This window comes from Hevea brasiliensis, chromosome 17 (genome assembly GCF_030052815.1).
Source record: "Hevea brasiliensis isolate MT/VB/25A 57/8 chromosome 17, ASM3005281v1, whole genome shotgun sequence".
NCBI classification, from domain to species: domain Eukaryota; kingdom Viridiplantae; phylum Streptophyta; class Magnoliopsida; order Malpighiales; family Euphorbiaceae; genus Hevea; species Hevea brasiliensis.
Genome location: NC_079509.1, coordinates 40862481 through 40884166, shown reverse-complemented (window position 1 = coordinate 40884166; position 21686 = coordinate 40862481). Strand labels below are relative to the sequence as shown.

The following is a 21686-nucleotide window of genomic DNA, read 5'->3' as shown; positions in this document are numbered from 1 at the left end:
TAACATCCTCCTCACATCCCCCATCTACTTGAAGGACTGAGCCGAGATATTTAAAGTGATTACTTTGGGACAGTACCACTCCATCCAAACTAACTCCTTCCCTATCGCCAGTTTGGCCTTCACTGAAATTGCAATGCATGTATTCTGTCTTCGTTCTACTTAACTTAAAGCCCTTTGACTCTAGAGTACTTCTCCAAAGCTCTAGCTTTCTATTAACTCCTTCTCGCGTCTCATCTAACTCAACTCAACTCAACTCAACTAAGCCTTTATCCCAAAAATTTGGGGTCGGCTATATGGATTCGCTTTTTCCACTCTGAACGATTTTGGGTTAAATCCTCAGAAATGTGTAATGCTTCTAAGTCATGCTGTACTACTCTCCTCCAAGTCAATTTAGGTCTACCCCTTTTTTTCTTTCTATCCTCTAGCCTAATGTGTTCTACTTGTCTAACTGGAGCCTCCGTATGTCTACGCTTCACATGACCAAACCACCTCAATCTTCCTTCTCTCAACTTATCTTCAATTGGCACCACTCCTACTTTTTCTCTAATACTTTCATTACGGACTTTATCTAGTCTAGTATGACCACTCATCCACCTTAACATTCTCATCTCTGCAACTCTTATCTTAGATGCATACGACTCTTTCAGTGCCCAACACTCACTACCATATAGCATAGCCATCGTATGGTCAGACGGTAAAATTTTCCTTTTAATTTATTGGGAATCTTACGATCACATAAAACTCCGTGGCACGTCTCCACTTCAACCATCCGGCTTTAATCCTATGACTAACATCCTCCTCACATCCCCATCTACTTGAAGGATGAGCCTAGATATTTAAAGTGATTAGTTTGCGACAGTGCCACTCCATTCAAACTAACTCCTTCCCTATCACCAGTTTGGCCTTCACTGAACTTGCAATGCATGTATTCTGTCTTCGTTCTACTTAACTTAAAACCCTTTGACTCTAGAGTACTTCTCCAAAGTTCTAGCTTCCTATTGACTCCTTCTCGTGTCTCATCTATCAGAACAATATCATCCGCAAACATCATGCACCAAGGAATACTCTCTTGTATATGTTTCTAAAGTTCATCTAAAAATAATGTAAAAAGGTAAGGGCTTATGGCTGATCCTTGGTGTAATCCAATTGAGATCGGAAAATCTCTTGTGTCCCCTCCCACTTTGCGCACAATAGTAGTTGCTCCTTCATACATATCTTTCAATACTTGTATGTACCTAATAGATACCCTCTTTTGTTCTAACGCATTACATAAGACCTCTCTTGGAACACTATCATAAGCCTTCTCCAAATCAATAAAAACCATGTGTAGATCTTTCTTCCCATCTCTATATTTCTCCATCAAGCTTCTAATGAGAAAGATCGCTTCCATAGTTGAACGACCAGGCATGAAACCAAATTGATTGAGAGAGATAGAAGTATCATGACGTAGTCGATGCTCCACAACTCTCTCCCACAACTTCATAGTATGACTCATGAGTTTAATTCCCCTATAGTTTGAGCAACTCTGTATGTCTCCTTATTTTTAAAAATAGGTACTAAAATACTCTTCCTCCATTCATCAGGCATTTTCTTTGAGTTTAGAATCTTATTAAATAATTTAGTTAACCATGCCACTCCCATATCTCCCAAATACTTCCACACTTCAATTGGTATTTCATCGGGTCCACAGGTTTTACTTACTTTCATTCTCTTAAGTGCTTCCTTTACTTCTAAAGATCTAATCCTTCTAGTATAATTTACATTCTTTTCTATTGTTCTATAATCTATATTCACGCTATTTCCATTTTGACTATTATTAAAGAGATCATTAAAATAATTTCTCCATCTTTCTTTAATGTCCTCATCTTTCACCAACACTTTTCCTTCTTTATCCTTAATGCACCTAACTTGATTGAGATCTTGACATTTCCTTTCTCTACTCCTTGCTAATCTATAAATATCTTTCTCCCCTTCTTTAGTTTCAAGTTTCTCATATAACTTTTCAAAGGCCTGTGCTCTTACTTGGCTAACTGCCTTTTTTGCCTCTTTCTTTGCTATCTTGTACTGTTCATATGCCTCATTATTATCACATTTAGATAATTTCTTATACCATTCCCTTTTTCTCTTCACTGCCTTTTGTACTTCCTCATTCCACCACCATCTCTCTTTTGAGGGTGGTCCATGTCCTTTAGACTCCCCAAGTACTTTTCTAGCTACTTCTCTAATCTTTGATGCCATCTGTATCCACATATCATTGGCCTCCATATCTAGCTTCCATACTTCAGACTCAAGAAGCTCATTTTTGAACTTCACTTGCTTTACTCCTTTGAACTCCCACCACTTTGTTCGAGCTACACTATTTCTTCTGACCTTACTTGAATTGTTCCTAAACTTGACATCCAAGACCACCAACCTATGTTGACTTGTTAAAGCCTCTCCTGGAATGACCTTGCAATCCTTGCATAGAGCTCTATTTGTCTTCCTGGTTAAGAGGAAGTTGATTTGGCTTCTATATTGCCCACTTTTGAAAGTCACTAAATGTGACTCTCTTTTTATAAAGTAGGTATTTGCTAGTATTAGGTCGTATGCCATAGCAAAATCCAGGATGCTTTTTCCCTCCTCATTTCGACTGCCAAAACCAAAACCTCCATGAACATTCTCATAACCTTGCCTATCACTTCCTACATGTTCATTCAAATCTCCAGCAATGAAAACATTCTCTTCATTCGGTATGCTTTGCATTAAATCATCTATATCTTCCCAAAACCTTTGTTTACTCTCACTGTCTAGTCCTATTTGTGGGGCATAAGCACTAACTATATTTATTGTTTCTCCGTCTAGTACTAGCTTTACTAGTATAATTCTATCTCCTACTCTTTTCACAGCTACTACTGCGTCTTTCAATGTCCTGTCTATGATTGTACCCACTCCATTCTTGTTTCTCTCCTTTCCGGTAAACCACAATTTATACCCTGAATTACCCACTTCCTTACTTTTCTCTCCTACCCATTTAGTCTCCTGAATGCAAACAATATTCACCCTTCTCCTTTCCAAGGTATCCACAAGCTCCATTAATTTTCCTGTAAGTGATCCAACATTCCAAGTACCAACCCTGATCCTCCTCCTATCCTGCTCCTTCCTAATTTGTCTCCTTCTATGATATCTTCTATTATTTTCTATGTCTATCTTGTGTTCTGTTCCACTATTTGTTCTATTATCTGTCTTATGGACTAACTTCTTTACCCACACCCGTCCATGATGTGGGAACCCTTGCTCACTTAACACCACACCCGGCGCGGCATGGCGTTGCTTTCGTGAACGCCCTACACCCTTGCATATTTATCACTACACCCGGCTCGATGTAGCGTCGTTAGTAGAGGACGCCCCAACGTTTATATCATTTGAATCCATATCATAGGGTGTGACGAAATTTTTACGCTGGTTGTCACCTACCGCAACCCTCCTCCTTTATCCGGGCTTGGGACCGGCTAAGCACAAACTACTTAGGCGGAGTTCTTCTCGCGTCTCATCTATCAGAACAATATCATTCGCAAACATCATGCACCAAGGAATACTCTCTTGTATATGTTTCGTCAATTCATCTAAAACTAATGTAAAAAGGTAAGGGCTTATAGCTGATCCTTGGTGTAATTCAATTGAGATCTGAAAATCTCTTGTGTCCCCTCCCACTGTGCGCACAATAGTCCATTGATAAGCTTTATGCCAAAAAAAAAAAAAAAAAAAGGATGGTTTTATCTAGGTTGATGTGGTTGGATGAAATGAGTAATTGGAAATTGAAATCATTTTTTGAATGATTTTGACTTTGAGATAGTGAGGGAGTAGTTATTAACCAAATAGTTTGTTGGCTTGTGTTCATTCAATAATTTAGAGGACATTTTAGTTTTGCTTTCCATGGGGTTGGGTCATCTTTGAACATGTGCTTATGATCCTCTCTGCTAACATTTTAATTGTATGCTTAGTGATTGTGGCACTTCCCTACTTTGATTGTGCAACAATTTCTTATTGTTAATTTTTCTAGAGGTTGGCTATTGTGTAATCTCCTCATTATAAGCTGGAGGCAGTTGGCTCAAATCAAGAAAGAGACTCCTTGTATGGAAGATGAATGCTGTATGCATTTAGCCCTCCCAAAGCCTGTGAAGTTTCATGCATTTTCACACGTAGATTTTGATGCTACTTGTTCAAAATGACTAGACACTTGTAACAGCATCAATTGTTATCTGTTTTTGAGAGGATAGTTAGGGTGTGCACGGTATACCATGCAACCCCTCCTTTGTTGTCTTCATTTTTTTTTTTATTTTATTTTTATAAATTTCTTTTGTAGGAGGCACTCATCACATGTAACACTTGCTTTCATTGGTAACAGTTGGTGTTTTGTTGTCCAAAATTGATAGTTATGTTTGTCTTATGGAGGGCAATTTTCAATTTGATCGACAAAAATGATGTCTCTGTAGTTCATCCATGTGAAGAATCACTAGCATGCTTGCAGAAAACTATGAGAAAAGTATGACCCACATGAACACATACACTTGAAGCCATTTCATGTAAAATAGCTTTTATGTGACCACCTGCGTATCATTATTATAATTTTTTTTTGTTGAGTTCCATTTAGCATAAACTGTTCTTGATAGTGTATATTACCTGAATTTCTCATTTTAATAATATACTTTTCTTTTGTTCTACAATGACATATACAGATTCTGGTGGAGGTTCTTAACAATGTCAATGGTACTGCATTGAATGGTCATATGAGTCCTATTCTGGACAATGGATCTAATCAGAAGGAAGCTAGTTCTATTATTTTAGAGCCTTCTAAGTCAAGCTTATCAATTGCAGGAGGTTTTTCTGCAAGCAAGGGTGCTTCTAGAAGTTGCATTGTGGAGTTGTCACAAGGTCAAAACCTGACGTCTCCAGGTGGGGAGTTGGATAACACATATGTGGTTAGTGGTGTCAGTACAAGGGGGTCTTCTGGTGGCCTGACTGGGTTGCAGAACCTAGGAAACACATGCTTTATGAATAGTGCAATACAATGTCTTGTTCATACTCCTGAGTTTGCAAAATACTTCCGGGAGGATTATCATCAAGAGATAAATTGGCAAAACCCCTTGGGAATGGTGGTAAGTTTGAGATACAATTGAAATCTAATGATTAGCATGTATTAAAATTTTCTTTTTTTCATATTGATTTTAAAACACTTAAAAGACTCCTTTTGCTATGTGGAAAAATAGTTTCTTGAGAAGTATGTTCTGGTCTTTGGGGTGCATAGGAAAATTGGTCAATGGAAAATGCTTTCTTGGTCAAAGGGGAGCCCAACAATTTTTAAGGTGTGTTGACTTCCAATTTTCAAAGCATGAAGCCATTTTCTGGACTTCATTGAACTCATAATGGAGGGAAACCCACAAGAGAACTATATATGCATATATACCCATTAATTCAATGTCTATGACAGACTGTGACAAGCACTTATTTGTTGTGTTGGCTGTTGCCAGTCATTGGCAGCCACTACAATATACCTTTTTCTGTAATTTTCCCTTCAAGTATTAAATCATGTGGAAGTATATGTACTCCTCATAGGTTTAACTGTTCTCATAGTTTTTCCTTTATCAGACAAAGATTATTATTATTATTAGTATTTTCAATATGCTCCAAATTCCAGAAGTAAATTTCAATGGATATTTAGTGCTACAATCATATAATGAATAATAATTCATTCCTTTAAGAGTGTATTTGTCCAGAAACAAACCATGTTCTGAAAACAAAACAGGGCCTAAAATTCTATGTCAAAGGCTAGGGTTTGGTAGCAAAAGACTGACATTTTATTGATAAACTATATTATTTTATTTTATGCCATGCGAGAAATAGCTTTATATTTTGATTGAGAAAAATTTTGTTGTTAGATCAATGCATCCATGTTTTCTTGTTTATGATATGGAGTTCTTTCCTTTGTCTTGTTTGCATGAATTGTGCTTTCTTGATTTGGTTATATTAAATCACCAGTTGTGGTCCTTGGTAGTTTTGTTTAGTTTGAGATTTTGAGATTGTCTCCATTTTATCTAATGTATTTTGCACATTTAAGAATTTTTATTTCTTTTTTTTTTTTCACAAATAGAGCTAGTAATTTGGGGTGATAATTACTCAACAATATGGGTGCTTGATGTTGAAAAGCTCAACCATTTGATACTTAATTCAAACCTTGTGATGTGGTGCTGTTGGGCCAAAATAGAACGTCCAACAGGGGCAGCACATTGAGCACAGCCTAGTACACGCCCCCATGGTGTGTAACAGTCCAGTAACACGCCCTTAGGGCGTGTAGTCTACTGCCACAAGGTACAGCTGTGTTTTCCTTTGTGAAATTCCACCTCCAGCAGTCCTAATTCATCTAGAACTTCCTGTTTAGCAAGCAAGCAGCAGCAGTATTTGTTTTAGTATTAATTTTGTGGCTTTCCTATTTTATTTAGGATTTAATTATGTTTTCCTATTCTATCTAGAATTAGATTAATTCCTATTTTATTTATATCTTCCTATTGTATTTAGGTTTTTTTAAACTTCGTAATTAATAGCTTTATAATGCTATTAGGTTTGGGAGTTTACAAATTCTATAAATGCCCCTATTTACATGTAATTTCAGTTCAGAATGTTATCAACAAAAATCCAGCAGAAGTTTCTCTCCTCATTTTTTACTATTGTATTTGGAGTGTGTTTCTATTTGAGCTTCATGCTGCATTATCTTGTGCCAGAATCTCAAATAATTTAATGAATCATTAATTTAAAGGCATATGTTTACATTTGAAAGTATATGTATGCATTTGGAGCAGCAATATAGAATCATATCATTGGAGAGTCTGGGGGAATTGTCTGCAATATTGGAAGTGTTGGGAGTCCCACACAGGCATGGTTTATACCTTTCTCAAAAAAGTATTTCTTGCCAGTTAGCATGAAAATCTACAGTGACTATTGAGCCTGCACCAGCATCTTTTGGGAACACATGATGTGGTTGTTGCTTGAGGTCTCGGATCATATAAAATATCAATGATAAAGAGTGAAAATATGTAATATCAATGATAAAGAGTGAAAATATGTCTTTGAATTCTTACATCTGATTAGAGCTTAATTCTGTATTATTGTACAAGTTATATGGGTAGATTTAAGTCAGACTGACGATTGAATTAAGTACTTTGAAGGTTTCGTATGGTTTATTTGAGCCTAGTTTAGATAGTGGTCAATTGCAAACATTCTATTTTGAAATGGTGGTTAAGTAACAAACACTAGAATCCAATCCTTTGAGTTTTGAATAACTTAATCAAATAGAAGCCTCAAAAGTCTGGAGATCAGAAATTATCCACGTGGATTTGGAAACATAACTTTTTTCTTCTCTCTAGCATTTACCAACCCATTTCAGACAAACCTACATTCCAACAGTGGTAGCGGAGACTTCTGCCTTTACATTTGTATTGTTGTAGAATTCTACTAGTGTCTTGGATTATAATCTTCAACTGGGAAGCAGTTTCTAGCTAATGTTGTACACCCGACCTTGAGGTGTGATGGTCTATGCCTTTACGTATGGGTTCCATTCAAGTGGATGGTTTCCTAATGTATTGTAATTGATGTGTGTTGATAACTTTATATTATTTGGTTCAAAAAATTTTGGCACCCTTCCTTTAAGTAGCACAACATAACTGTATCACTATCATGTTAAAGTCTATCAAATTACATTGTGTTCATGTTTTAGGGTGAGCTAGCAATGGCATTTGGTGATTTACTCAGAAAGCTATGGGCACCTGGTCGGACACCAGTTCCTCCTCGCCAATTTAAAGCAAAGCTGGCTCGTTTTGCTCCTCAATTTAGTGGGTACAATCAACATGATTCTCAGGTTCCCTAGTGAAATGCATTCTTCACTAATTTTGTGGTTTTCTTACCCTTTACTTAATTTAAAAGGTCTGTTATTGTCTCAGGAGCTTTTGGCATTTCTCCTAGATGGTCTTCATGAGGATTTGAATCGTGTCAAACACAAACCTTACATAAAGTCTAGAGATGCTGATGGTCGTCCAGATGAAGAAGTTGCTGATGAGTACTGGGCAAATCACATTGCTCGTAATGATTCTATAATTGTTGATGTGTGCCAAGTGAGTGTCATGTTGATATTTTAAATTTGTTTTCTTCAAAAGTCTAAAGCTTTTGTAATGAATTGGAATTCTAGCATTATATCTAATCATCCATGGTGAATATTGTTGTGCATTGGAATACGTTGAACAATTTAATACCTGTTCTATTGTTGTGTGAAAATTGGTTGATCCTATAGTCCTATCTCATAATGATTTTTTCTTCATTATGTTGATTGCTCTTTGCTTGTTAATTGGTCAATCTCAGGTTATTTGATTGTAAGACTCCACAAAGTTTAATGGTAACTTCTTATAATAGTGAGAATGATGTCTTCCTTCACATTATTGTAAGTTACTATACTGCTTGGAATGTCATGAATTTACTTCGTTCTTTGTAACTAGAGAGTGCATTAAGCCTATAGGCATGTTGTCTCCCGTTGGCTGGTTGTGATGCAGCCAAGGAATTCAAGAAAATTTATAGTCAAATACTCAAGAAGCTTAGGATCATGGTTCACTTTTAATGCAGTGTTTATTGGGAAAATTATGGAGTACTTTCTAAGTTTTATTTACGTGTCTACTTAAATAGATTAGTTGTTAGTCATTTATTTAAGTCACAGGGATAATTTTGTAATTTCATATCTTCTGGAAAACATACAGATTTCTATAGGAGTTTTTATTAAGAGTCCTTGTTGATTAATGATTACATTTTGGGATTATTTAAATATTAAGGATTACTTTTTGGAGTCCAAATCCTTCAAGGTTTAGGCTTATTTTTTGAGTCTATAAATACTTATGTAATGTTGCTTTGAGGTTTTCCTTAATACAAATTCTAGCATATATGCTTCGAGTTGTGTGATATAGTTCAACCCTAGTTGTGATGTCTATGGAGCCTTGGATGTTATGTCTAAGGAAGTTTAGGTGGGAATCCTAAACCTTTTATTTTACTGTTCATAGCTCGCAAGTCTTCTCTTCTTATTAATTTGCTTCTCAATTCCATCCTTTCAAAAACCGTAATTCTCCACCTAAATTCCTGCTCATTTAAGCCCTTACAAAATCTCAAATTTCAACATTAATTCTAAGACCTGCAGGCTGTCTTGCATCAGTCTGGTGTTAGAGCTTCAAAGATCTTTGTGCTTTGTCATTTCACTATGGTGATAAAAGCTGAATTAAATTCCAAATTTGATTCTTTTCAACAAGAGTTTAGTTCCTTTCGGCAAGATGATGTGATAACGAAGATATGAAGACGAAATTGGATTCAATGGAAAGTAAGCTGGATAGGATGCTTAAGTTAGTGTCATCTATGAACTCTATTGAACAACTATTAGGAGCTACAACCAGTCAAGATCATCAAGCTGCACCTAGGCATGGTATAGGGAAACCAAAAGATACAACAGGCGGCATTGATATGAGAGGCAAGATAGAGGTTCTTGATTTCGAAGGTTTGTTAGATCCTGCTCTATTTCGTTGTTGGGTCAATTCTATTGAATCATACTTTGATAATTATTAGCATGGGGGAAGATTGGAGGGTGAGGTCCACAAGATGCAACTCATTGGATTAGCAAAACTATGGTGATACAATTCTGAGCAGGACATGACAAGGTTGAGGAAGCTGCCAATTGTTATGTGGCACAAGATGCAAGCTGAGTTACAAGAGAAGTATTTGCCACCCTATTATTTGGAAAAGATGTACAATATGGTGTATACTTCTCAAAGGGGAAGTATGCCAATTGCTGGATATTATAAAGAGGTAAGCATTTCAAAGCTAAGCAACTAAAGAACTGCACCAGAATTTGGCTTTGCTCTTCTAATTTTTGGGGTTCAAAATTATGACAATAAAAGTAAATACAACCTCTCCAAAACCAAGAGCAGGAGCAACAATTACATGCATGAATTTATGGACAACATGCAATGGATGTGATACCAGTTGATCCTCATCAACAACTAATAAAGGTGGAACAAAAGAGGCAACACTAGAAGAGCCTATGCAACACGGTAATAAGCTAGAACAGGAGCCTAACAAGCTAGAATTTCTGTCTCAAAAGCTTCAACAACAAAATTTGTTCCCTGATTTTCATCAGAAGGAGATTGAGCATCAATGCAAGGAATTCTCTATCAAGAATGCTATTGAACAAAAAACAGATGGAATAAAGGAGTTTGGATTCATTGTAGAAGATGTTGTAGATGATGGATTTTTGTTGCCTATATTTGATGTTTGATAGAGTTAGGAACAATGACAAAAATGTAGCAAGAACAGAAATTGGAGAAATGGTAACCTTGTATTGATGAATTTAACAAAATAAAGATCACAAGAATTGCTATTCCCATCTTTTCTCGATACATAATAAACCTAAGGAAAATCCTATAAAACCAGGAGAAGGTCTTCCGTACTGGCTAATGCTAGTCCTAGCTAATGCTGATACAATAAGGATAAAAATTTTCTGCTCTTATTGCTGCTGGGTAGTCCCTTTTTATAATGTAACTGGTTCTTCATTCCTCTCTTTCTTCCCATGTGCTATTCACCACCAAGATTGGCTCAACTAATTCCAGCTGTTGAGTTTTGTATTGTTGTCCATTTTTCGCTTTAACAGAAATTGTCTCATTCCTTCAACAGAATTTGTAATTTGTCTCTTTTCCATTTCTCTTGTGATACCTTCTGAAATATACCCTTAGAGGCTTTGGGCCCTGGTCCACCTCTCCTGGTCTTGTATTAGTGGGCCGATTGCTATCAATGTTCAAGAGATGGACTTCATTATTCCAACTAAATTCATTGATAAATCCAAAGGCAGCTTTCAAGTATTTCTATTGTTGACAACCAGGGAGGCAACATCATTGTTCAAGAAATTGTCAAATTTTGTTACTTAGGCATTTCAAAACTTGAGGGTCTATTTTCTCCAACCAGGGGAGAATGATACAACCAAGGAATTCAAGAAAATTCATAGTCGAATGCTCAAGAAGCTTGGGATTATGGTTCAGTTTTAACGTAGAGTTTATTTGGGAAATTATAGAGGGCTTATAGTTCTTTTAGAGATTTACTTATGTGTCTATTTAAATATATCAGTTCTTGTCCTTTATTTAAGTCGTTGAGATAATTTTGTAATTTCAAATTTTCTGAAAGATCAAGATTTCTATCAGTCTTTATTTAGAGTCCTTGTTAGTTAAGGATTACTTTTTGAAATTACTTAAAGATTAAGGATAAGTTTTTGGAGTCCCAATCCTTCAGGGTTTAGGATTACATTTTGAGTCTATAAATGCCTATGTTTGCAATGTTGTTTCGAAATTTTTGATCTATATGAGTTCAAGTAATTATGCTTTGAGTTGTGTGATGCAATTCAACCCTACGAGTGATGCCTATGGAACCTTGGGTGTGATGCCCAAGTTTAGGTGTGAAACCTAAACTTTTTATTTTAACGTTCACAGCCCACAAATCTTCTCTTCTTTTTTAATATCCCTTCTTAATTACATCCTTTCACAATCCCTAATTTTCCACCTAACTGCTCATTTTAGCCTTCACAATGTCTCAAATTTCAACATTAGTTTTAAGGCTTGCAAGCTGTTTTGCTCCAAGTTGGCAGGGATTAAGGTGAGGTTACTTAAAGTTGAAGTATATAGAATCTGTTATTTGGATCTTATGTCCTTTTGTTTGTACTGATTTGTAATAAGTTTTTGCTCATTAGAATTCAGAAGTTTAAGACAATAGGACATGTGAAAATTGTGGCTGCGTCTCAGTGATGGAGCATTTGATCCTATGACTTATTTTTATATACAAGATAGGAAATTCCCCTTCCTTTCTTCCTCTATGATTGTTCAAATTGGGTGAATTTGTTCCAAAATCCTTAACATTTGGTTCTTACTATTTTGTTATGGAGTTCCATAGTCTTGGAGAATGGTAATGTGGTTTTTTTGTTTTGTATTAAGATGAACTACATAGTATTATTTGCTATACGCAAATTGCTTTTGATTGTATTACTGTTAACACAATTTCTGAACTTATTTCTATATTCTTATGTTTGCCTCTTCACTGTTGGACAGGGGCAATACAAGTCAACATTGGTTTGCCCAATGTGCAATAAAGTCTCTGTCACATTTGATCCCTTCATGTACCTCTCTTTGCCACTCCAATCCACCACTACCCGGTCTATTACAGTGACAGTTTTTTCTTGTGATGGAAGCACCCTGCCGTTTGCTTGCACAGTGACTGTTCCAAAGCAGGGACGGTGTAGAGACTTGATCCATGCCCTTAGCAATTCTTGTTCCTTAAAGAGCAATGAAGAGCTTAAACTTGCAGAGGTTTGTAAGATTAAGCAATGTGACTTGTGTTGATTGATTTATAGATATGCATATAAGTGGGTTAACTTATTTCAATGTGGTGTTTAACAGGTACGGAACCATTTATTTCAAAGGTTTCTAGATGACCCTTTGATATCTTTATCCATGATCAAAGATGATGACCATCTTGCTGCCTACAAGATTCCAAAGTTGGCAAAGAAAGCACTTGTGCTTAGGTTGATTCATCGCCGTCAAGAAGGGTATGGATTATTTCACCAGGATTTTCATATCCTGCAATGATTCTAAGCATTTTCCTTTATTAGTTTAGAGTGGTATTGCTTGTTAAGATGATTCTAATTTCTCCATATATCAATACAAGCATGTATGCATCTTCATGAGTAGTATGTTATATATATTTCCTTTTCATTGTCGTATGACAGGGAAACAAATGATACCCAAACTATGTTGCGGTGGAAACCTTATGGTACACCTCTTTTATCATCAATCTCATGTCATGATGTAGTTACGAGAGGTGATATACAGACTGCAGTTCACAAAATGCTCTCCTCTTTTCTAAGAGCTGAGAGTTCAAGACATACTGAGATTGCTGATTCCAACAACCTGGTGGCAGAATCAGATGCATGCCATGACAGCAGTTCTGGTGAAGCATATACAGATCCTGTATCTGATTCTATAATGAACAGTAGTAGTTCCAAGGCATTGGCATTATTGAGACTGCCACTTCAGTTAGCTGATGAAAGTAATACATTAACTGATCTTTCAGTGGGAGAAGAGGAAGTCATCAGATTGTCCTCATCAGCAACAGCAATAATAGTATATGTAGATTGGTCTCAGGAGCTCTTAGAGAGCTATGATACCCATTACTTGGAAAACTTATCTGAAGTGCTCAAATATGGACCTGTGAATAAGAAAGCTCGTACTGAACCACTCTCCTTGTACACCTGTCTGGAAGCTTTTCTGCGTGAAGAGCCCTTGGTACCTGAAGATATGTGGTCAGTGTTTTATTTTATTTTTAATATCCTTCCCTCTTAACAACTACTTTATCCAAATTCTGATCAATCCTCAGTGCCCTATATTTGTTTAGTGTTCTCACTTTCTATCGTCATGTACTAGATGGATATCATAAAATCATTGCAATTTATTAGATCACATCTAAATGATGAATGCTTTATTTTCTTTATTAGTTCTTTGCTGCATTCCTACAGTTGATAATGGACTTTGTATATGAATTCTTTTTTGTGAAACATCCTCCTTGTCACAAGCTTATGTATTTTACAAATTATCTCAAATCTAAATTATTAATTGATATAAGTTAAGATCTATCCTTCGATATCATGTCCTTTTTCTTAAGAATGAAATAAAGGATTACTTTGTATATGAATTCTTTAGAGTTGATGTGTTGAAGGGGAAAGGAAATTGCAATAAAGGATTAATGTGAATATATCTTACAAAGGTACTGTCCACAATGCAAAGAACAACGACAAGCAAGTAAAAAGCTTGACTTATGGAGGCTTCCTGAAGTGTTAGTCATCCACTTGAAGAGGTTCTCATATAGCAGGTCAATGAAGCATAAATTGGAAACTTTTGTTGATTTTCCCATTCATGACTTAGACTTGGCAAATTATGTAGCCAACAAGAACAGCACCCGACGTCAGCTCTATGAACTTTATGCCTTAACCAACCATTATGGTGGCATGGGAAGTGGGCACTATACTGCTCATATAAAGGTGAGAATAGAATGAACTCATAGTAGGTGTAGGATTCTAAAAATGGGTGTGCAGCATTTGGAATTTTTGGCTCAATTTGAGTTTTAGGACATTTTAGATACTGTGTAATGGTTGTGGCTTGTTTCTACTCTTCTTTTATTTGTTCTGGGGAAATGTTTAATGAATATACATTCAAGGAGTTTGAATAAAATTAAGAAATGCAATTAGCTAATACTCTAATTTGCAGGTTATCCTGTCTAACAGCATTATTATTATTATTATTTTTTTGCCTAATTAATTTGACCTTGAGGCAGTATAAAATAGCTTTTTCAGTTCACCTTTCTATAATCATGTTACATTCATTTTATCTTACTCTATTTTATATTATTTCTATAATGTGCAGCTTCTGGATGAGAACAGGTGGTACAACTTTGATGACAGCCACATATCATCCATAACTGAAGATGAAATAAAGACAGCTTCTGCATATGTCCTATTCTATCGCAGGGTGAAGACTAATGGTGCCATTAGCAATGGGGGAAAGCCTTCTGAGGCTCGCCATTCATCCCATAAGTAACTCCAGCAACATGTGTATTACCTGCCATACTGTATCAAGAGCCAGGTATGTGGGTACTCGCGGAAGTTTCAAATTGGCATTTCTATTTTGAAATATTTAGCAAATGTTGATGGTGATTCTACAGTAAGCCTTTAGCACCTACTTTGTATTTTGTGTTCAAGTCCTTAAGAAGGCAAGAAATCAGGTCTCTGTTAACTTCTGATCACACATTAGCTTATCTATTCGAAGCCATTTTTCTTTTTTCCCCAAATGCTGTCTAAGTTGTTCAATATGATTTTAATTATCAATTGTTGTGTAAAAGGGATTTTAGGGCTTTGTTATTGTTGTGCCTCATTTAGTGATGGTAATGGGTTGTGTATTTTTGGGTACTTGATTTGACCGAACCCTATTGAGAGGGGTTTGGATAATATAAAATCAAATTTGGGACGATTTTAGATTTGAAAAATAATAGTCGTGTTGGGTTTGGTTTTTTTGTGTTGGGTACCTATTTCTGAACCCTTTATATAAGTAATTAATTAAATTAGTATATATTTCTTATAATAATCTTTGTAAATTTTGTATATCATATTTTAAATAAATAGAATTTAAATATTTCTTAGACTTATTAAAATTTTAAAATATAAATTATTGATAAAAATATATTTTTATATGGATTATTAATTAAAATATATAAAGCTAAATAGGTTTAGGTATTATTCGGGTAATTGTAATTGGATTTGAGATGGGTTTAAATAGTTTATGTCGAATTTTAATTGGGTTTGGGACAAATTCTGTATTGAAAATATTAATCGGGTTTGGGTTTGGTAAGAACGGCAACGGGGCAGGGATTGCTCCTCCTGTCCCAGCCCCACAGGAGTTCTAGGTCGGGGCAGGGCGGGGCATTCCCCTCCGGGGTGCAGGGCTCGGCGGGTTTCCCTGCGAGGAATTTTCTTTTTATTTTTTTATTTTGTTATTTTAATTTATTAATATATAATATAAATTTATTTATTAAAAAATAAAACATAATTAAAAATGTAAATTTTACACATTGTTTTAACCATATATTTTTATATTTTATTAAAATTATAATATTTAAATATATAAATATATAAAAATAAATTAATTTTTAATTAAAAATAATAATAATATATTACTGTGAGGGCTGGTTACGGGGTTTTGAGGCCAGGAGAAGGTCTTTCCGTCCCCGCTCCGCACAAATTAGGGCCTGGGCGGAATTGGGGAAAATTGATCGAGTTTGGGGCAGGTCGGGTCGGGTTCGAAAACTTTTATCATTCCTAGGGTTTGGGTTGTTTAGCATATATAAGCACAAGGTACATAACAGTGATAGTTGTTACAACTCGTGGTTCTTATATATAGGCCATTATGCTTCAATTACCATGTTAATTTGCCGAGCGTATGATTGCATGGCAGATCTATTTACAGATAAATCTTCAGAGGCTGAAACCTTGGCCTTGCCCCTGTTTCTGCCTATGATGTAAAATTAGGACTCGTTAGAGGGAGTTCTCACCTCAAGACTCGTTTAGAAAGAGAGAGTCTCAATCTCGTACCTTCTTCGTGAAAATCGGCCAAGGTTTTCCAAAGGTCTTTCACCGGTTGCTTCAAGGCATTGCTTATGGTTTCGGGATTCTGTGCCTTCTTGCACTGGTCTTCGATCGCTTTGAATTTCAAACCTTTAGCTTAAAATGGCTAAGGGAACCCATGTGGGAATTGAACTAAGAGGCCCTCTCCCTCTATGAAATCGGCCAAGTGATGTGAACCTTCAAGTAATTGGTAACTTGAAAACCCACATTCAAGAATTAAATGAACAATATGGAAAGCACCAAATCAAGATGTATGAATTTGAATCTTTGAACCAGCACAATCAGATTGTTGTGTAATTCAAAGAAAATATCAGAAATGGGATTCTTGACCTAATTCATATGGAGAATGAATAAACCAAGAATATTATGCACATTAAACCTTGCAAGATAGAATCTCAGCAAGTTAATGAGATTCACAAGAACAAAGGTAACAGCCAATTTACTCACTAGAGGAGCAGAAATAATCTCTCATTAATATTCAAGTGTGTCCTCCACTCTCTCATTACACTTGTATTTATAGCCTCTTGGCTTCAAAGCTAAAGACAAAAATATCCCTACTTTAGTAACAGCTGTAAGGAGCTTTAAGTCCAAACAAAAATTAATCTATCAAAAGACTAAAAACTCCTTACAAAAAGTAAATTTAATACAGCAGCAAATAAGGGCATTTAAGTCCAAAAGAGAGGTGGTTATAACAGATGGAATATTCCTTGAAAAAGGTGCCAGCAGATACATGTACATGGGTTGGATCTAGTGTATGCATGTCCACAGGTTATTCCATGTAATCTAATGCTCCACATGACACCTGGTCACTTCTAAGCATAATTTTCACCAAATTTAATCCTTTACATTTTTTTTCATACCATTCCAGCTTATAATCCTTGCTCCTTATGATTTCACAAATTAAATTCTGAAGTGATTTAGCTCTAACTCTAGTAATTGGACCTTGGATGAAATCCTTTGTCATGGATGTAGCTTGATTCTCATCATTCCCCTTCGCTTCAAAATGATTCGTCCTCGAATATGTTCCTGCATCAACACAAGGAGATAAATCAGCAACATTGAAGGTGGCACTGACATTATACTCACCGGGCAGGTTTATTTTGTAAGCGTTATCATTAATTTTGGTCAGCACTTGGAAAGGTCCATCACATCTTGGTTGTAATTTTGATTTCCTTCGAGAGGGAAACTTTTCTTTGCGCAAGTGAACCCATAACCAATCTCCAGGTTGAAATGTGACTTTCTTCCTTCCTTTGTTGGCTTGACTAGCATATTTTTCATTGTTCTTTTCAATTTGAAGCTTGGCTTGTTCATGGATTTTCTTCACCAATTCTGCTTTTCTTTTTCCATCTAAACTAGCAAGCTCGTTCACAGGCAAAGGTAAAAGATCCAAAGGAGTTGAAGGATTGAAACCATACACAATTTCAAATGGAGAATAGCCAGTAGAAGAATGCACATTTCTATTGTATGCAAATTCAACAAGTGGAATGCAATATTCCCATGACTTCAAATTTTGCTTAACCACAGCACGCAAAAGAGTAGTTAGTGTCCTATTTACTACTTCAGTTTGACCATCGGTTTGTGGGTGACAAGTGGTGGAAAATAACAACTTGGTGCCCAATTTTCCCCACAAAACCTTCCAAAAGTGACTAAGGAATTTAACATCCCTATCACTAACTAAACTCTTAGGTATGCCATGCAACCTAACAATATCTCTAAAAAATAAATTTGCAACATTTGTAGCGTTATCAGTTTTATGGCACGGAATAAAATGTGCCATTTTTGAAAACCTGTCAACAACAACAAAAATTGAATCATGGCCTTGTTTAGACCTAGGTAATCCCAATACAAAATCCATAGACAAATGAACCCAAGGATCACTAGGGGTAGGCAAAGGTGTATACAAACCTTGTGGCAAAACTCTAGATTTAGCCTTAGCACACACAATGCACCTAGCACATACTCTTTTAACATCTCTTTTCATATTCGGCCAATAAAAATGTTCCTTCAATACATCTAAAGTTTTGGCAACACCAAAATGACCCATTAATCCACCAGCATGAGACTCATTCACAAGTAATTCACGCATGGAACTCTTAGGCACACACAATCTATTTTCTCTAAACAAATATCCATCATGCCTATAAAACTTCTCAAAAGCATTCTTTTCACAAGCTGCATACACTCTAGCAAAGTCATCATCTTTAGCATATAATTCTTTCACATATTCGAATCCTAATAACTTTGCATCAAGAAGGGCAAGAAGGTTATATTTTCGAGATAAGGCATTAGCCACCACATTTTCTTTCCCATGTTTGTATTGAATCACATATGGGAAGGTCTCAAGGAACTCAACCCATTTTGCATGACGCCTACTCAACTTATTTTGCCCCTTGATATGCTTCAATGACTCGTGATCTGTGTGGATGACAAATTGCTTTGGCCAAAGGTAATGTTGCCATGTTTCCAAGGCACGTACCAATGCATACAACTCCTTGTCATATGTAGAATAGTTTAAAGCTGCTCCATTAAGCTTCTCACTAAAGTATGCTATTGGTCTCTTTTCCTGCATTAAAACGGCTCCAATACCTATTCCTGATGCGTCACACTCAATCTCAAAAGTTTTAGAAAAATCAGGTAAAGCCAACACAGGAGCGGAACATAACATCTCTTTAATTTTGTGAAAAGCATCATCTTGTTTCTGTTCCCAAACAAAATTAACATTCTTTTTGACAAGATCATTCAATGGTGCTGCAATGGTACTGAAATTCTTAATAAATCTTCTATAGAAACTAGCTAGTCCATGAAAACTACGTACTTCAGATGCAGTCTTTGGAATGGGCCAGTCTCTAATAGCTCTAATTTTTTTCATCATCAACTTCAACACCATTAGCACTAATGACAAATCCTAAAAAGACAACATTTTCCATGCAAAATGAACATTTCTTAAAGTTAGCATATAATTTTTCCTTTCTTAACACATCGAATGCAGCCCTTAAATGATGTATATGTTCATTCATGCCTCTACTGTAAACCAATATATCATCAAAATAAACAACAACAAATTTTCCAATAAAAGCACGCAACACATGATTCATCAATCTCATAAAAGTGCTAGGAGCATTAGTTAGCTCAAAAGGCATCACTAACTACTCATATAGTCCATGTTTTGTTTTAAATGCAGTCTTCCATTCATCACCTACTTTCATGCGAATTTGATGATATCCGCTTTTCAAGTCAATTTTGGTAAAAACACAAGCACCACAAAGTTCATCCAACATATCATCCAATCTATGTATAGGATGGCTATACTTTACTTTGATTTTGTTGACCGCCCTACAATCCACACACATGCGCCATGTGCCATCTTTCTTTGGTACCAAAAGGACGGGTACAGCACAAGGGCTCATACTTTCTCTCACATATCCCTTAGCTAGCAATTCCTCAACTTGCCTTTGTAATTCTTTGGTTTCTTCAGGGTTACTTCTATAGGCTGGACGGTTGGGAATAATCGCCTCAGTACAAAATCAACTGGTGCTCAATCCCTCGAATAGGTGGTAGTCCAGTGGCATCTCCTCGTAGTACATCCTCATATTCCTGCAAAAGGGAGACAACAACACTAGGCAAATTGGGGTCAAGGTCAGATGTGGATAAACAAGAGTCCTTAAACACTAATAACATTTGCTTGTTGGCAAACATGGCATTCCTCACATCTCTTCCTTTAGCATACAAGCTTAATTTTCTCTCCCCTCTTTCCGCACAGCTCTCCTTTTGCTTGAAGATTCACCTTTTCAAGCACTCTTGGAATGTTTTCTTTACTCTCTTTTCTTTCCTCACAACCACCCTTGTCTTGCTCACTCACAACATTTTCACTCAATTTCTTTTCACTCCTTTTTTTCTTCTCTGCTCTCTTTTCGGCCACTCTTGATTTTTCCTCACCCATTGCTTGCTTAAGCCTTGTTTGGTCTTCATAAATCTGTTTTGGTGTCATAGGTGCCAAAATGATTTTCCTTCCATTCATTTCAAAAGAATACCTATTTTTATACCCATCATGGATCACCTTTCTATCAAATTGCCATGGTCGGCCAAGTAATAAATGGCCAGCTTGCATTGGAACCACGTCGCACATAATCTCATCTTGATACTTTCCTATTGCAAAGGTAATCGACTGCTTTGTTACTTTCACCTCACCACATTCATTCAACCACTGCAATTTATAGGGTCTAGGTGTTTCGACGTCCTCAACCTTAGTCTCTGCACCAAAATAGTACTAGCAACATTGGCACAACTTCCCCCATCAATGATGACACTACAAGCTTTGTCTTGGATAAGACACCTTGTATGAAAAATTGTTTCTCTTTGCAATTCATCACCAACATCCTCCTTTACTTGAGTATTTAATGCTCTCATAATCACTAGAGCACTTCCTTGACAGATATTCTACCTCTGCATCCTCCCCTGAAGATGTGGAATCACTCACAATTTCCTCCTCTGTTTCTATCTCACCATTTTCTCTCATGACCATGACTCTCTTGTTAGGGCATTGAGAAGCTATGTGTCCACTGCCCAAACACCTAAAACACTTCACATCTCTATTTTGGGTAGTAATTGCAACCTCCTTTCCTTTACTTTCTACAAATTTCTTCTCCACCTTCTTTTCCTTATCCTTATCCTCATTTTTCTTATAGTTGCTAAAAGCCTTTTCCCTATCCTCCTTCTTCCAGTTAGACTTCCAAGATGAAGAAGTACCTGCATTTCCTCCAAATTTTGACTTGCTTTTAAGTTGCCTTTCTACCTTTATAGCCATGTGGACCATATCCTCCAACTCAACATAGTGATGTAACTCAACAATATGAGCAATCTCCTTGTTTAGCCCATTCAAGAATCTAGCCATGGTGGCTTCTCTATCCTCCTCCACATTTGCTCTAATCATAGCAATTTCCATTTCTTTATGATAATCTTCAACACTTTTAGAACCTTGAGTCAATCTTTGTAACCTCTGATGTAGCTCTCTATAGTAATGACTAGGAACAAATCTCTTCCTCATTATAGTTTTCATCTCACCCTAGGTTGCAATTGATTGCTCATAATTTCTCCTTCAACTAATCAACACTTGATCCCACCATACCAAAGCATAATCATGAAATTCTCTGCTGCTAACTTTACTTTCTTTTCCTCTGAATAGTGATGACAATCAAACACAGCTTCTACCTTCCTTTCCCATTCAAGATACACATCCGGATCATTTTTCCCTTGGAAAGAAGGGATGCTCATTTTAATACTTTTGATATTGTCATCTACCCTATTCCTCTCTCTTTCCTCTCTTCTTATCCTCCTATCCCCATTCCTCCTATCTTCAGCTCTTCTCTCATATCTACCCCTCCTAGGTCTTTCAACCTCAAAATCATAGTTATCAACCTCA

The 21686-nt window shown here is 36.3% G+C and overlaps 1 protein-coding gene across 8 annotated transcripts in view; it reads left to right on the top strand.

Moving 5' to 3' along the window:
• LOC110661845 (ubiquitin carboxyl-terminal hydrolase 5) overlaps positions 1-21686 on the top strand; it is a 44745-nt gene that overhangs the window by 9250 nt on the left and 13809 nt on the right. For 2 of the 8 annotated variants that reach the window (XR_009145737.1, XM_058140151.1), the window contains exons 6-14: positions 4716-5135; positions 5247-5342; positions 7748-7888; positions 7971-8141; positions 12147-12404; positions 12495-12643; positions 12824-13396; positions 13858-14131; positions 14514-14734. Coding sequence is in view for 7 of the 8 variants with exons in the window: in XM_058140151.1 (XP_057996134.1) it covers positions 4716-5135; positions 5247-5342; positions 7748-7888; positions 7971-8141; positions 12147-12404; positions 12495-12643; positions 12824-13396; positions 13858-14131; positions 14514-14687 (2256 nt within the window). In the remaining variant the exon portion in view is untranslated. Of the gene's footprint in view, positions 1-4715; positions 5136-5246; positions 5343-7747; positions 7889-7970; positions 8142-12146; positions 12405-12494; positions 12644-12823; positions 13397-13857; positions 14132-14513; positions 14988-21686 lie in introns of those variants that run through there. The other 6 variants (XM_021820652.2, XM_021820638.2, XM_058140153.1 and 3 more) reach the window with 5 other exon arrangements.